Source organism: Elgaria multicarinata, chromosome 3, assembly GCF_023053635.1.
Source record: "Elgaria multicarinata webbii isolate HBS135686 ecotype San Diego chromosome 3, rElgMul1.1.pri, whole genome shotgun sequence".
Taxonomy (NCBI): Eukaryota; Metazoa; Chordata; class Lepidosauria; order Squamata; family Anguidae; genus Elgaria; species Elgaria multicarinata.
The window spans coordinates 60,932,891-60,946,179 of NC_086173.1; the positions used below are offsets into that span (position 1 = coordinate 60,932,891).

Sequence of the window (13,289 nt, forward strand, 5' to 3'; positions counted from 1 at the left end):
TTTTCGGTTAACCACTCTAGTCAGTAGAAATTAGTCAAATAGCTCTTAAGTAGGTCTATAGACATGCCAAGCTAGAATTAGAACCATTCAAGCCTTAATTTTTTAGGAATTTTAAAAATGTTTTTAGTTTTAAAATTATTATTTTTAAAAATCAAGGTCATTTTTAAAGATAAAGAGATTAAACTTGGCACAACGATAGCTCTTAAGTAGGGCTTTAGTCATGGCAAGTTTGTATCAGATCCATTCATGCCTTGATTTTTTAGGAAATTTTAAATCCCCCCTCAAACCATTATCCCTCTCAAACAAACAAACACACACACACACACACACACACATACGTACGTTAATCCACTCCTGCTCATTTATGGAGGGAGCTTTCATCCTTTACTTTGCTGATGCAGAGCTCCATTGCTGGTGGTGGAAGTTTCTACTCCAGACTTCCACAACCTGGTGCCCTTCAGATCTATTGGATGGACACACCCCCACACCCCCCCACACACACTGGAAGCCCAGCCAGCCAACATGAGTAATAGTTTAACTGAAATAAGAGCCTGTGGAAATGTGGATGATTAACTTCTATGAGTCCGAGCAGAAACGCGCTCCCTCTCTCCCCCCCATCCAGAATCAGCAGCCAGTTAGTGTTTCCCACTCCCCTGAACACTGTGAATGGAGGAAAACATGGTCATAGACAGCACTGTGGCAATTCGTAAATAGTTAGCCACAGTTGACAACATCTACCCCTCACCCCACTCTGTGTCTTCCAAATATGGAGACATTCAATTGACACACACACACACACCATTGATGCCTGAAAAACAGTTAGATAATTTTGGAGACATTAGAAACTCAGATTGGGCACATCTCTGCTCTGATATTAATCAATAGGTTTGGAAGCGGCCAATCTCCGCTCTGGAAGATCGAATGCTCCATGGATATTTGCAGTTACCAGATAATTCTAGGGTGGAGTACACACCCCTAGTGCAGGGACCTGGGAATTTTCCCTAGAGGGTGTTAAAAGTAGCTGTAGGATGGGACACCTGAGATCAGGAAAAGAGCCCAGGGGAAGGGCTCTACCAGCACCATTGCTCTGACCCTTAGAGCCCCCAAACCACACCGTGGTGGCTTTAGAGCAGCCTTCCCCAACCTGGTATCCTCTGGATATGTTAAACTACAATTCCATGGGTGTGCTGGCTAGTTGATGATGGGAATTGTAGTCCAACACATCTGGCAGGTGCCAGGTTGGGCAAAGGCTGCTTTAAAATAAGAAAACTGTTAGGAGATCTGATGATGGATCTCCTGCTTAATATCTACTTTGGTCCCAGGATGGATGGCAAACCCACTGGGAGGAATGGCGATAACTGCCCAGTGTGCCATAAAGGCCACCGGTCATGCTGCAGGCTCCCTACTCACAAAAAGAGGGCATAACAGCACTTGACAGGGGCTTCTTCCCACTGTTGGTTTGTCTGGACTCCACGGTGCAAAGCCGTCCAGAGATGCAGCCATTTGTCGACCCTTTGTGCAACACCAAGGTACTGTATGTGTGTGCCTGATAGGGGTCCTTGGGCATCCCCAAAAGGCAAAGGGAGGGATGGTGATTCCATTCACCAAACACAAGAGGAACCATCCCTGGAAAACAGGGACAGCTGCAGCATATGAGGTCATCATTGTCATCCACTTCCTCCATTTCTGAGTCGTATTTAGAAGTTCTGCACTAATGGTGCAATACCATAAGAAGGTCATGGTTGTGCAGGTTGAAAGGCTAGGCTTGAGGATCTATCCCTGCCCTTTTTCAAATTCCTTCCCCTGTTTTGAAGGGCTTTGTTTTCCTGTGGTTTGCCTTTACCCTACATCAGGCAGGATCAAAACAGGCCAGATATAGAACTGGTGTAGCAGACTTCCTATTGCCAAGAGCATCAGGAAGTCCCCAATTCAACCCTTGCTTTATCATGAACTCGGTATCCAGAGCAAATCCTCCCATCTGCATTATGGGAATATAGCACAGGCCTACCTTTGTGGGTTTATGTAAGGAATATTTATTTAATTAATATATATTTTTAATGTATAAACTGCCCTTCATCCACAAGGGTAAGTAAGTAGTTTATTTGTGTCGCAAAAGCCATTACAATAAAACACATTAAAACAACAACAACAACAACTAAGATATACATCAAATTAAAACAATAATAAAACGTAACAGTAAAAGATTACTCATCAAGACAGTTCAACTTGTCACAGAATTTCCTCCTTAGAATTACTGCTCTGAAAGCAAAGCAGGCCACCTTTTCAGAGACCTGGGGCAGTCTATCCCCCAATAAAAACTGATCAAATACCCATCAGATCTACCTGATAGCATGTTTAAATCACTAAATAAGGCTGTCCCTAAATCTTCATAAATTGGGCAGACAAGCAGATAATGAGGGAGGTCTCAGCAATACTACAAACGAGAAGGATCTTGGAATTGTTGTAGATCACAAGCTGAATATGAGCCAACAGTGTGATATGGCTGCAAGAAAGGCAAATGCTATTTTGGGGCTGCATTAATAGAAGTATAGCTTCCAAATCACGTGAGGTATTGGTTCCTCTCTTTCCGGCACTGATTAGGCCTCATCTAGAGTATTGCGTCCAATTCTGGGCTCCACAATTCAAGAAGGACGAAGACAAGCTGGAGCGTGTTCAGAGGAGGGCAACCAGGATGATCAGGGATCTGGAAACAAAGCCCTATGAAGAGAGACTGAAAGAACTGGGCATGTTTAGCCTGGAGAAGAGAAGATTGAGGGGAGACATGATAGCACTCTTCAAATACTTAAAAGATTGTCACACAGAGGAGGGCCAGGATCTCTTCTCGATCCTCCCAAAGTGCAGGACACGGAAAAACGGGCTCAAGTTAAAGGAAGCCAGATTCCAGCTGGACATCAGGAAAACCTTCCTGACTGTTAGAACAGTACGACAATGGAATCAGTTACCTAGGGAGATTGTGGGCTCTCCCACACTAGAGGCCTTCAAGAGGCAGCTGGACAACCACCTGTCAGGGATGCTTCAGGGTAGATTCCTGCATTGAGCAGGGGGTTGGACTCGATGGCCTTGTAGGCCCCTTCCAACTCTGCTATTCCATGATTCTATGATTCAGGCATGTTGGCCCCGCATGGGCAGACACTTTGTTCATAGGGAATCTGACGGTAACGTCCAGAGATTATATCAGAACTCACAGACTGAAATCATAAAGCTGTAAAAGCTTTTCTCCATTTGAAATTTGTAATATTCATTATATATTGTGGGTAGGGAGGTCTGAATGGGTAATCTGGCGTACCAAGGAGCACATTTTGAGGCAGAGTACACAACATTTTAAAAATCTAATCCAATATAAACACACCATATAATTACAAATTAAAAGGCCAAAAAAACAAAAAACACAATGACTCTTCAACCAGCAAACCATACAAAACACAACAAGCAATTAAGTTAAAAATAAATCAAATTAAATTGAAAAACAAATGTTAAAATTCTAAATTGTTAAAATATTACTTTAATTTGGCACTAAAAAGAAAACAAAATCAGCGCCCATCGTAACGCCTTTGGGAAGTCGTCTCAAAGTCAGGCCGTAACCACAGAAACAGACCTCTCCTTTGTAAATGCATAGTGTATTTCATCCCAGTGATGGTCTTTGGAGAAGGGCCTCTTCTGAACTTCTTAATGGATAGGTAGGAGAGGATAGGAGGAGATCCCTCAAATATTACAGAATTGCAAGAACATAAAGTATGTGGCACACTTTCAACACACGAAAGCGTGATATAAATCAATGATATAAAGGTTTTGTTTATTATTATTTCAAATTATTTGATGGGGATAGTACCTTCTTCCTTAAACCTCCTTCCAATTAGCTGCAGTTTAATCCTGGATTCGGCACTTAATTGAAGTCAAATTTTATCCCCTCCAGTTGTCTTGGGCAACCTAAAGTTGGAGTTGGCCCTGTTTCTAGAAGATACTAACCTAAACTCAGGTGGAGGTGGTATCTGGAACAGGGTTCTCACTAAATGTCAAGGGTGTGGAGGGATTTACATGGAGGAGGCACCTCGGATCAGGCCATTTACAGATTGCAATCCTATGCATGCTTCCTAAGGATTAACTCTCATAAACTCAAAGGGAACAAACTTTGGAACAAACACATCTAGGATTATACTACCCAAATAAAATCTACCACCTTGTTCTTGAAAATCAACTGGTAACTGCTATGTCGCTCCCTTAATACTGGTGATACATGCTTTTGGGTGCTCTGACTCCAACCTAATAGCCAGGCACCTACATTGGTCTAGATCAGTGGTCTTCAAACTGGTCCAGACATGAGACCCACTTTGGACTCCCAACTTGCAATATGGGACCCACTTGAACAATTTCACAATTGCTCAATATGGCGACATCAGCTTTGCCATGACCCATCCAACTGAGCCTGTGACCTACTTTTGGGTCACGACCCACCAGTTGAAGACCACTGGTCTAGATTTTAGACTCTAGAATCTAGATCAGGGTAGGCAATTTGTGGCTATTCCAGATGTTTTGGTCTACAATTCTCCTCAGCCCCAGCCAGCATAGCCAGTGGGGAGGGATGATAGGAGTTGCAGGCCAAAACATCTAGAGGGCCACAAGTTGTTCACCTCTAGGCTAAACAATTGAAGTTTCTGAACTGTTTTCAAGGGGCAATACCATGTGGAGCAGCCTTCCCTAGCCAACAGGGCCATTGGTACCAGGTTGGGGAAGGCTGTAGTAATTCTGCTGATGAGGATGCCCTTTGAGTGTCATTGACTTTAGGGTTGTTGCTGGCAGTATGGTATCCCTCCTTCTGTATGTCAGGGGCAGTAAGCCTATATACATCAGTTGCTGGGGAACATGGGTGGAAAGGTCCTGCTTGTGGTTGGACAGTATATGGTTGGACAGCATATGAACAGAGTGCTGGACCATATGGATCCAGCATGGCTTTTCTTATGTCAGAGTGTCTGGTCTTCCTTGTTAGCTCTCAAGGAAATTAGGGGAAAGCTGAGATGGGAAGGTTTAGGCCAAATAGATCTACATCTCAGTTCCAATATCTCATGCAATAGGCTGTCCATATGATTTCCAGGCATGGCATGACATGGCATGGCATGGCATGGCATAGAAAAGGCCTCCCTTAGCATTTCCAAGGCAACATGATTCAGACACTCTGTTCTGGTGACTCCTCCCTGAGTCCTGAATCTGGCAGGAGAAACCTTCGATGCACAAACAAGTTCCTCCACATTCACTCCTTGGGAGCCACCCTCCTGGCTGCTTGCTCTTCTTAAAGATCTGATGCAAGGGCAAAGGCAGGGACAATGCGTGAGCCACGCAGCAGACACCCCATTTTATACAAACAGGGCTCGTTCATAGTGGTGCCTGGGAAAGTCAGAGCTGGGAACGCTGAACGCATGGAGAGGCGATTGTTCACTGGCTTTGGGGGGAAGTAGGGAGCTTGGGGACAAGGTGGTGGCAAGATGCTAGAGGGGCTTCTCTCATGGGAAAGCTCCAGAGCCGAAGAAAACCATGCGTGCTCTGAATGATCTCCATGGGGCTGAGGCATACGTGCGCATCTGCTGAACTGTACGTATCTGTGTAACACATCGATCTCTGGGTGAGTTAATGATGCAATTATAGGAGAGGCATTGTGAGGATTTATCTTTTAAAAGGTGTGTGTGTGTGTGTGTGTGTGTGTGTGTGTGTGTGACATTCACAGTTTTTAGCAGTTTTTTTTTTTTTTTAAAAAAAACACAACCCAGCTTAAATGGCAATAATTTTTTCTTTTCTTTTTATTTGGTCTTCTTGCTTATGGAGAAAATATAACTGTTTGAAAGGTTTTAAATTCAAAAGGGGGGGAATGTTTACACCCATTATTAATTGCTATTTTTAATTCTGTCTGAGGCTTGTTCCGTGGTGGTTCTTAGCCCTTTTCCCATCTGCCTCATCTAAAAGGTCTGTAGTTACCTATCCACAGAGGGTAGTCGCTCAGTGTAGCATGACAGGCCCTCATTACAGGCCAAGACTCTCTCCCTCCCTCTGTAGTACAGAGGTGTTTAACCTCTTTTAGCCTGAGGGCCAAATCTCTTGAGGGCTGCATCCTAGTGGTGGGCGGGGCTGAAGGCAAAAGGGGCGAGGCCAAAGACAAGGGGCCAAAATACCAGCCTAGTTTAGCTTAAAGCCCTTACTGCCAGTTACTAGGCCTTAGGAGAGGGATTTCAACAAACTGCACAAAAGAAGGGAAGCCACCCAATGATTGGTGGTCAGAGAAGGGGTGGAACCAGGGGAAGAAGGCGTGGCTATTTGGGGAACCCTGGAGGACCAGATTGTGACTAGATATGGGAGTTCCACCTCCTGATGTAGTAGATCCATCTCATAAACTCTCCTGTTCTGCCTTTCGTCCAGCTGGGTGCCCCACAGGCGATCGAGAGGGCAGGGATGTCGCAGAGCAAAACCAGCAAGGATGCTTCTGCTGCCATCTTGGCTGAGTGCCCTGTATGTTATGAGCCATTTCAGTCTCCGAAAGTGTCGCGCCGAGTGCTGAGCTGTGGGCACACCTTTTGCCATGACTGCCTGGTCAAGTGCCTGCTGGCATCACGGGACGAAGGCCGGCTCCAGAACAGCCTCATCTGCCCTGTCTGCCGCTTTGTGACCTTCCTCTGCAAGAAGAGGCACTGCTGGTCCGCCAAGCCGTCCCTGACCCCTCCCTCCTCTCTGGAGTTGCCGCTCTCACCCTCTTCATTGCCCTGCGGAGTGGCAAACACATTAGCGGTGCCCGGCCAGTTCCTGATGCCGCTGCATGTTTTCAATAGGCGCCAGAGTGACTGCAGCTGTCCTGGCATGGACACGATGGTGCGGCCTGGTGGCTTGGAGCAGGAGTCACACATCTTCATGATCACCCAGTGTGGAATGCCGTTGATTGAGGAGAACTATGGAGTCGTCGCACAGAACAGCAACGTAGAAGCTCCAGGATCAGTGGTATCTCAGAGGTCTCTTGGAGCAGGCTGCTTCCAGTCGCCCATTATGCTGGCGATTTTCCTTGTCTCTGCTGTTGCTCTGCTGGGGGCTGTTCTCCCCTGGCTACTCCTGGTGAAAAAGAATGACTAAGCATGGTGGATGGACTTCCCTGTAGGATCTTCCTGCCTACCCTGTGGAGCTACTTCACGAACAAAGCAATCCCATGCCACATCTGCGGTCTGGAAGGCTGAAATCTGGCAGGGTTCTGACAGAGGGGAGATCCACGAAGGAAACTGGGAACTGCAGGAAATGCTATTTGTGTCATCCTTCTTTTGTCCTGGTTGATAGTCCCCTAGGCATGGTTCAGAGAAGCAACGAGGAACTCCAAGAGAGAGAGAGTCTAAATCTGCTAAGTCCATTATTTATGTTTTTATTTATTTGTTCCATGTATATCCTGCCCTTCCTCTTTAAGGAGGAGAGAGCTTTCTTATCGTTTCACAACTCCCTTGGAAGGTCAAGGTAGATTGAGAGATGGCAACGTTTCCCAAGGCTGTCCAATGAGTTTCACAACTAATCAGGGATCTGAATCCAAGTTTCATGTAGCAAAACCCAACGCTCCAGCTACATCTGGAGGCAATGCTGAACTCATAGGGGGAGGGAGAAAATGCCTCTCACCTGCTGAATGTAATTCCATCCAGTGGAGGCTGGTGACTCCAATTTTTGTGGTGTTGTAAATCCACTCCGGATTGCAGTCAGACCAACCGGAACTCTAGAGGAGGTATCCAAGATGCCGAATCCTATCCCCAAAGCAGGCTCAGCACTTTGGATAGGTACTTTAGAGTTCTGGCTGGTTCTGACTGAAACCCAGAGTGGATTCACATCCTCGCCGAAATCGGAGCCACCAGTCTCCATTGCTTCCCTCTCTGGTTTTGGTGCCCATCGTAATGAAATATACCACAGCCTTTGAGAGAAGCCTCAGGCAGCCTGGGTGATGGTTCCAGCATCAAAGCAACGCTGTGCTGCTGTGCTGCCAGAGCAAATGCCAGCTCTCCTATTCCACTGCTCTGCATCACTAACTCCGAAGGATTTTCCTCCTCCACACCAGAGGCGGTTGCAGTGCTTCAGGATATGGAATGATCCCTGCTCCTGCTGCTCTGAAGGTAGGGCACAGCTCAGGTGAGTCAGATCCTGGGATACAATTTAGTTCTCTTGCGCCAGACATTAGCAACAGCTATTCATAATCGGTTATTTCCAGATCCTTCTTGGCCTCCTTTTTGATGTTGCAGCAGACCATCTAATATTGTATTTCATGGCTGACAAGATCAAATGCTGCTTTTCGGTGGGTTTAAAAAGTATTTTTAATACCTTCTGTACTTTTTTTTCTACTTTTGATATTATTGTTATGACCTACAGTAACTAAGATTAATAAAATATTTCATTGCTGTTGCAGTGCTTAGCAAATGGTGTGTTTCAGATTACAAGGGCAATTTTGTCAGATTGTCTTCTCTTCACTCCCAGGACTGATATTTTCAAAATCTGCACTTACTTGCATTTGCCTAGGTAGGAATACATGGGGTGTGCATGTGTATTGAATACACAGACCACAAGCACCCTCTTTTTGAAGTTAAGACAACATGCAGTTTGTAATCTCCCAAAGCAACCTTCTCCAACCTGACGTGTTGGACTACAGAAATGTTGGACATAGCTCCCCAAATCCTCTCAGCATGGCCAGTGGATTGTGGGAGTTGTTGTCCAGCAAATATGGGGGGCACTGAATTAGGGAAGGCTGCCCTAGGGAATTGCTCAGCTGTGGGTAGGATTGTCAGCCGCCCATGGCGGATGGGACAAAGCACAAATGGCCTGAATGTGAATTCACACGTCACCATAGCATCAAGGGGTGAATAGCAGGCCTGCAACACTATCACAGATCAAATGCCACAGGCAGAGCTGTCATTACATTGTACATCCTTTTTAAACTCTATCTCAGGGGTGGGCAATATGTGGCATCACTACCTCCCCCAAATTGTAGCGGCCATTTTGAGGCCTTTATGGTATGTGGGGGGGGGGGGGGCATGTGACCCACGGAGAGAGCAGGAGGCAAAAATGCAACCCGAAGTTGCCACCCCCTCTCTATACTTTTCAGTGGAGGTAGCCCAAGCATTCAGCTGAGAGGGATGCAAGAGTGAGTTATGTGTGTGCGAACCATTGTGTGAAAATCATGGTTTCTTCCCCAAACAGTCCTCAGCTTGATCCAAATGGATCCTGGAAGGTGCTTTCAAGAATCTTAAAATACCCCACTTTTATATTTATTTTTCTGTGACTGAGAAGAATTTGTTATTCAATAAATGTTTCTATATTACAGGGAGTGGTTCAATGGGTGTGAATATTTTACCATTGTAGCCAAGTCCTCATGGAGGGCAAAACTAGAAATGATGTGAGAAGTTTATAATTAGGATAAGTGCCCATGAGTATTTTTTAAAAAACAAAATTAATTAGCACCTCCACATGGCTGCTTTGAGATGAAGAAGTGGTGTTCTAGGAAAAGGTGTTTAATCCTTTCCTTCCATACCCTTAACTGCTGATAATCATCCTCTCTCTCCCCCCTCCCCACCTTATTAGTTTGATTTGGAGAAAAAGATTGGTACAGAAGCTCTCAAAGGTGATAGTGGGAACTTTCGCCACAAGGCATTTATTGTGCACTTGTGATTTCTTACTCTTAGTTGTTTACGGGTTCTCAGGTTTAGTTTCTGTTTTTTCAGAACACTTTCCTAAGGGTTTTAGAATGAGGAAAATGGGCTATTATTACTGACCATGCTTTTTCTACTTGTGTATTCATGCTATTTTGCTATAGCACAGCTCCACCTAGAGGTTATGTAGCAGAAAAGCAGGAAAGGAAAAGTTTGGATCTCAGTCCTGTGATGAAAATGAAAACAGATAGTGGATTAACAGCCTCGTGTAGAAAAACTCAGAATGAGAGAGAGAGAGAGAGAGAGAGAGAGAGAGAGAGAGAGAGAGAGAAGTGGAAACAAACAATGGACTAAAGACTGTATGTGATTTCTAACCTGTCCTCCAGTTTTCTGTCTTTTGCTGTGGTGGGGACATCAGGGTTTTCAACAGTGGGGCAATCTACACCAGTCTCTTATTGCAGGATTGTATCGTAGTAATCGCTAATGGGCCACATGATGTTCACCTGCTCCTGCAGTGATCTTGGCTCCACCACTCAGTTTTCCTGGAATATCCCTGACTGTTTTTGTCATGTTTTTTTCCAGCTCTCAAACATATCTCTGTGCAAGAGTGCATATTTGTCAGAGTTCCTATTCCCCCATGTGTTTCTGTGAATCTGCACTCGTGTGCATCCCTCATGAGTAATTAAAATAAATAAATCCTGTGCCCCGTAGCCATCTGCCTAACCCCACCCATTTCCACTGATACACATGCAGGAGTGCCGTAATGGGGCACACGTGCTCCCACAATGGCACTCCTGTCACTGCGGGAAACTTCGCTCGTGTTTGCCCTGTGAGTGCTGATTGCGGAAGCTGGAAAAGTCTCAATGACCCCTCCTCCATTGCGAAAGGGCTGTAGGTGTAGATTAGGCCAGTGAGGGCCAGCCTGCTATCATCTGGTGAGTGATGCAGCTAAAGCAGGACTTCAGGGTTGAGGTCCAGGCCCCTGCAGCCTGGGGTGGGGTGGGGAGGGCGTCAACACCAGGCTGGCATGGGCATGTTGGGGCCACCGGAGATTACAATGGATGCCGCAGCATCTTTTCGTTATTCTTATAAACATTTTAGAGTCACGGTGGCTGGCCAGGCATACACCAGGTTACAATTACATCAATAAGGTTTTGAATTATAAACAAGTAACTCTTACTGGCTCTGTCAATATATCTTCTTTCATACACAATACTCTAGATCACACTTCCAAACAATCACTTCACAAATCACCACAGACCAAACCAGACCTTCCCTGGTCTGGTCTCTCCCCTGCAGGAGCTATACTAGAGAGACCAGATACAAGAGGGCAGGGCTCCTGCAGCTTTAACTGTTGTGATGAAGAGGGAATTTCGCCAGGTGCTGCATGCATACAAAGGACACCTGCTGAAATTCCATTTTCTATGCAACTGTTAAAGATACAGGGGCCCTGTCTTCCTTTCCATATGGTCACCCTAGATTTTTAGCTCTTTTTCATTGACACAGAAACAAGCAAGAACCATTTCCCTGTCTATGCAAGTGCTTCAGTGTGGCATACTTTGGAGGGATCATAGCTTTGGAAACGATCATAGGTCAGTAGTTGGGGAGGGACCATGACCCACTGCCAGCCAAAGAAAGCAATACTGGGCTAGACGTACAAATCTTCTGACTTCTGTGGTGTACTCTTGTCTTCTGCTTGGAACGGATAGCGTGGCTCCTTCTGGAGAATGGGGCTGATATGCAAAGGACCCTGGCGGAGGCCCAAGGGCAGGAAATCGTGGCCTGCTACTCCCTTCCAGGCCTGTGTTTAATGTATGCTTGCTTTCTGCTGGCAGAGCTCCAACACAAGAAGAAGAGAGAGGAAAGGTTGCAAGGTGCACTGTTATCTCCGAAATCAGGGACACTGCTGTGCAGGATGACCTCAGTCGTCTTGGCTAATCATATGACTTGATTGCAGATTGGCATGGAGCCAGTGTTAAACCAACCCACGGAATGGCACACCGTGGAACGCAATGATATGTCAGTCCTCTTCTGGTGGTTGTTATCTGTCTTGTCTCTAGAATGCAGTCCAAAGTCTCCAATCTGATATATAGATTCTACAGTGCTGTGGCACTTGGGGCATAGCCTGGCCAGACAGTGATCTTTGTTTCCATGATGGCTGCATCCCGTTTGCTGCATCCATCCTGACTCAACCAGCCCTTTTGCAATACAAATCTGCTAGTGCTCCTTGTAGCCACAAGGGGGTGCAAGTGTCTTGTCATGATGTGATTCTCCTTCTAAGAGCTTGTGGGTGCGGTGGGGTGTGGGTGTGGGTGGGTGCTTGCACTATGGCCACATCAAAAAGGCTACAAAGCTGCAAATATTGACCCACAAATTGGTATAGCTCAGACAGGTCTTGCTTATTTAGGAAAATCATTTCCCATTAGAGGATAATTGCTTTCTCACCTGTGAACATAAGCATATATGCAGCTACACAGATAAGATGCTACTGACGGGGATAAAAAGCTTAATCCATCGAGGTACTTGAATCCTTTGGGAAGCTGTTACAGAGGTGAGCGATTCCATCAACTATCTGTTGTAGCTGCATGGACAAAAAGACTGGCAAGATGCTGCAAGTAAAGGATCCGTTTCCAATAGCACCACCAATATGGAGCGTGTGGTGCAAACCATCCAAATTCAGTCATACTTAGAGCAGGCCCACTGGAATAACTGGGATGTAAGTTAGGCTGCGTCTACACCAGCCTGATAGTCTGAGCTGGTCACGACCGAGTCCCTGTGCGTCCATATGATGCACAGGGACTCCCGGGGTCAGGGTGGGACGGGGATGGTTTTTCCCAGGGATAAAAAAAACCCTGGGGAAACCCTATTCTTCCTGCAGTCTCCAGATCATCCCAAGACCACGAGAGGTGTGGGCGCCCGTCCCACCTGGTGCTGTGCTTACTTGCAAGTAAGTGCAGCACCAGAAATGGGCACAGAGCCACACTGCGCAGCACTGTGCCCATCGAGGGAGGGGGTGGTAGGTAGGGGGTTTGGGGGGCGGTTTCAGGTTGTTGTTTTTAAAAATGCTCACATTTTCAATGGAGCGGGGCCTCGCTCTTGTGTGACTGGCCCCACTGCTTAAAAGAAGAAGAAGGAGGAAGAAGGAAGTGCCTGTGCCGTCTCTGGACATGGCGTGGGTGTGTGGACCCAGGGGAATGATCTCAGAACCAGGAAATCCTGAGATCCTCCCCCCTCCCTCCTGGAAGGCCAGGAGGTGTAGAAAGGGCCTTAGTCTCCACTACTTCAGTTCCCTGGATTTCAGTGGGTCTACTTTAAGTATGACTAAATCAGGGTCCAACCCCAATCCAGATCTTGTGTTTGTATTTCACGTTAATTGATTGTGCAGTGTTGGTTTAATAACAGAGGAAGGTTTGAGAAGACCAGGGTGGGAGCTTAGTCATCCTTATGGATATCTACATTAGGGGAAAGTGTTGTCCTGCTGAGGGCCCTTATGCCTGGAACGCTCTTCCAGAACATTTGAGAACTACAAGTTCAACCGCAGCTTTTAAAGCTCAGCTAAAAACTTTTCTTTTTCCTAAAGCTTTTAAAACTTGATTTTGTTCTGACTTTTATACTGTTAGTTTTACT

General features: G+C 45.9%; 1 protein-coding gene across 1 annotated transcript; it reads left to right on the forward strand.

Annotated features, from left to right (window-relative positions):
* Window positions 1-5,317: 5,317 nt before the first annotated feature.
* On the forward strand, window positions 5,318-7,346 carry RNF222 (ring finger protein 222). The gene is made up of 2 exons (XM_063123254.1): window positions 5,318-5,635; window positions 6,424-7,346. Exon 2 carries the CDS (start codon window positions 6,457-6,459, stop codon window positions 7,123-7,125), a length of 669 nt encoding a protein of 222 aa, XP_062979324.1. The 5' UTR covers window positions 5,318-5,635; window positions 6,424-6,456; the 3' UTR covers window positions 7,126-7,346.
* The last annotated feature ends 5,943 nt before the right edge of the window (window positions 7,347-13,289 follow it).

What these genes read in the sequence shown, in the direction of transcription:
- RNF222 (XM_063123254.1), top strand. Translation starts at nt 6,457, where the DNA reads ATGTCGCAGAGCAAAACCAGCAAGGATGCTTCTGCTGCCATCTTGGCT.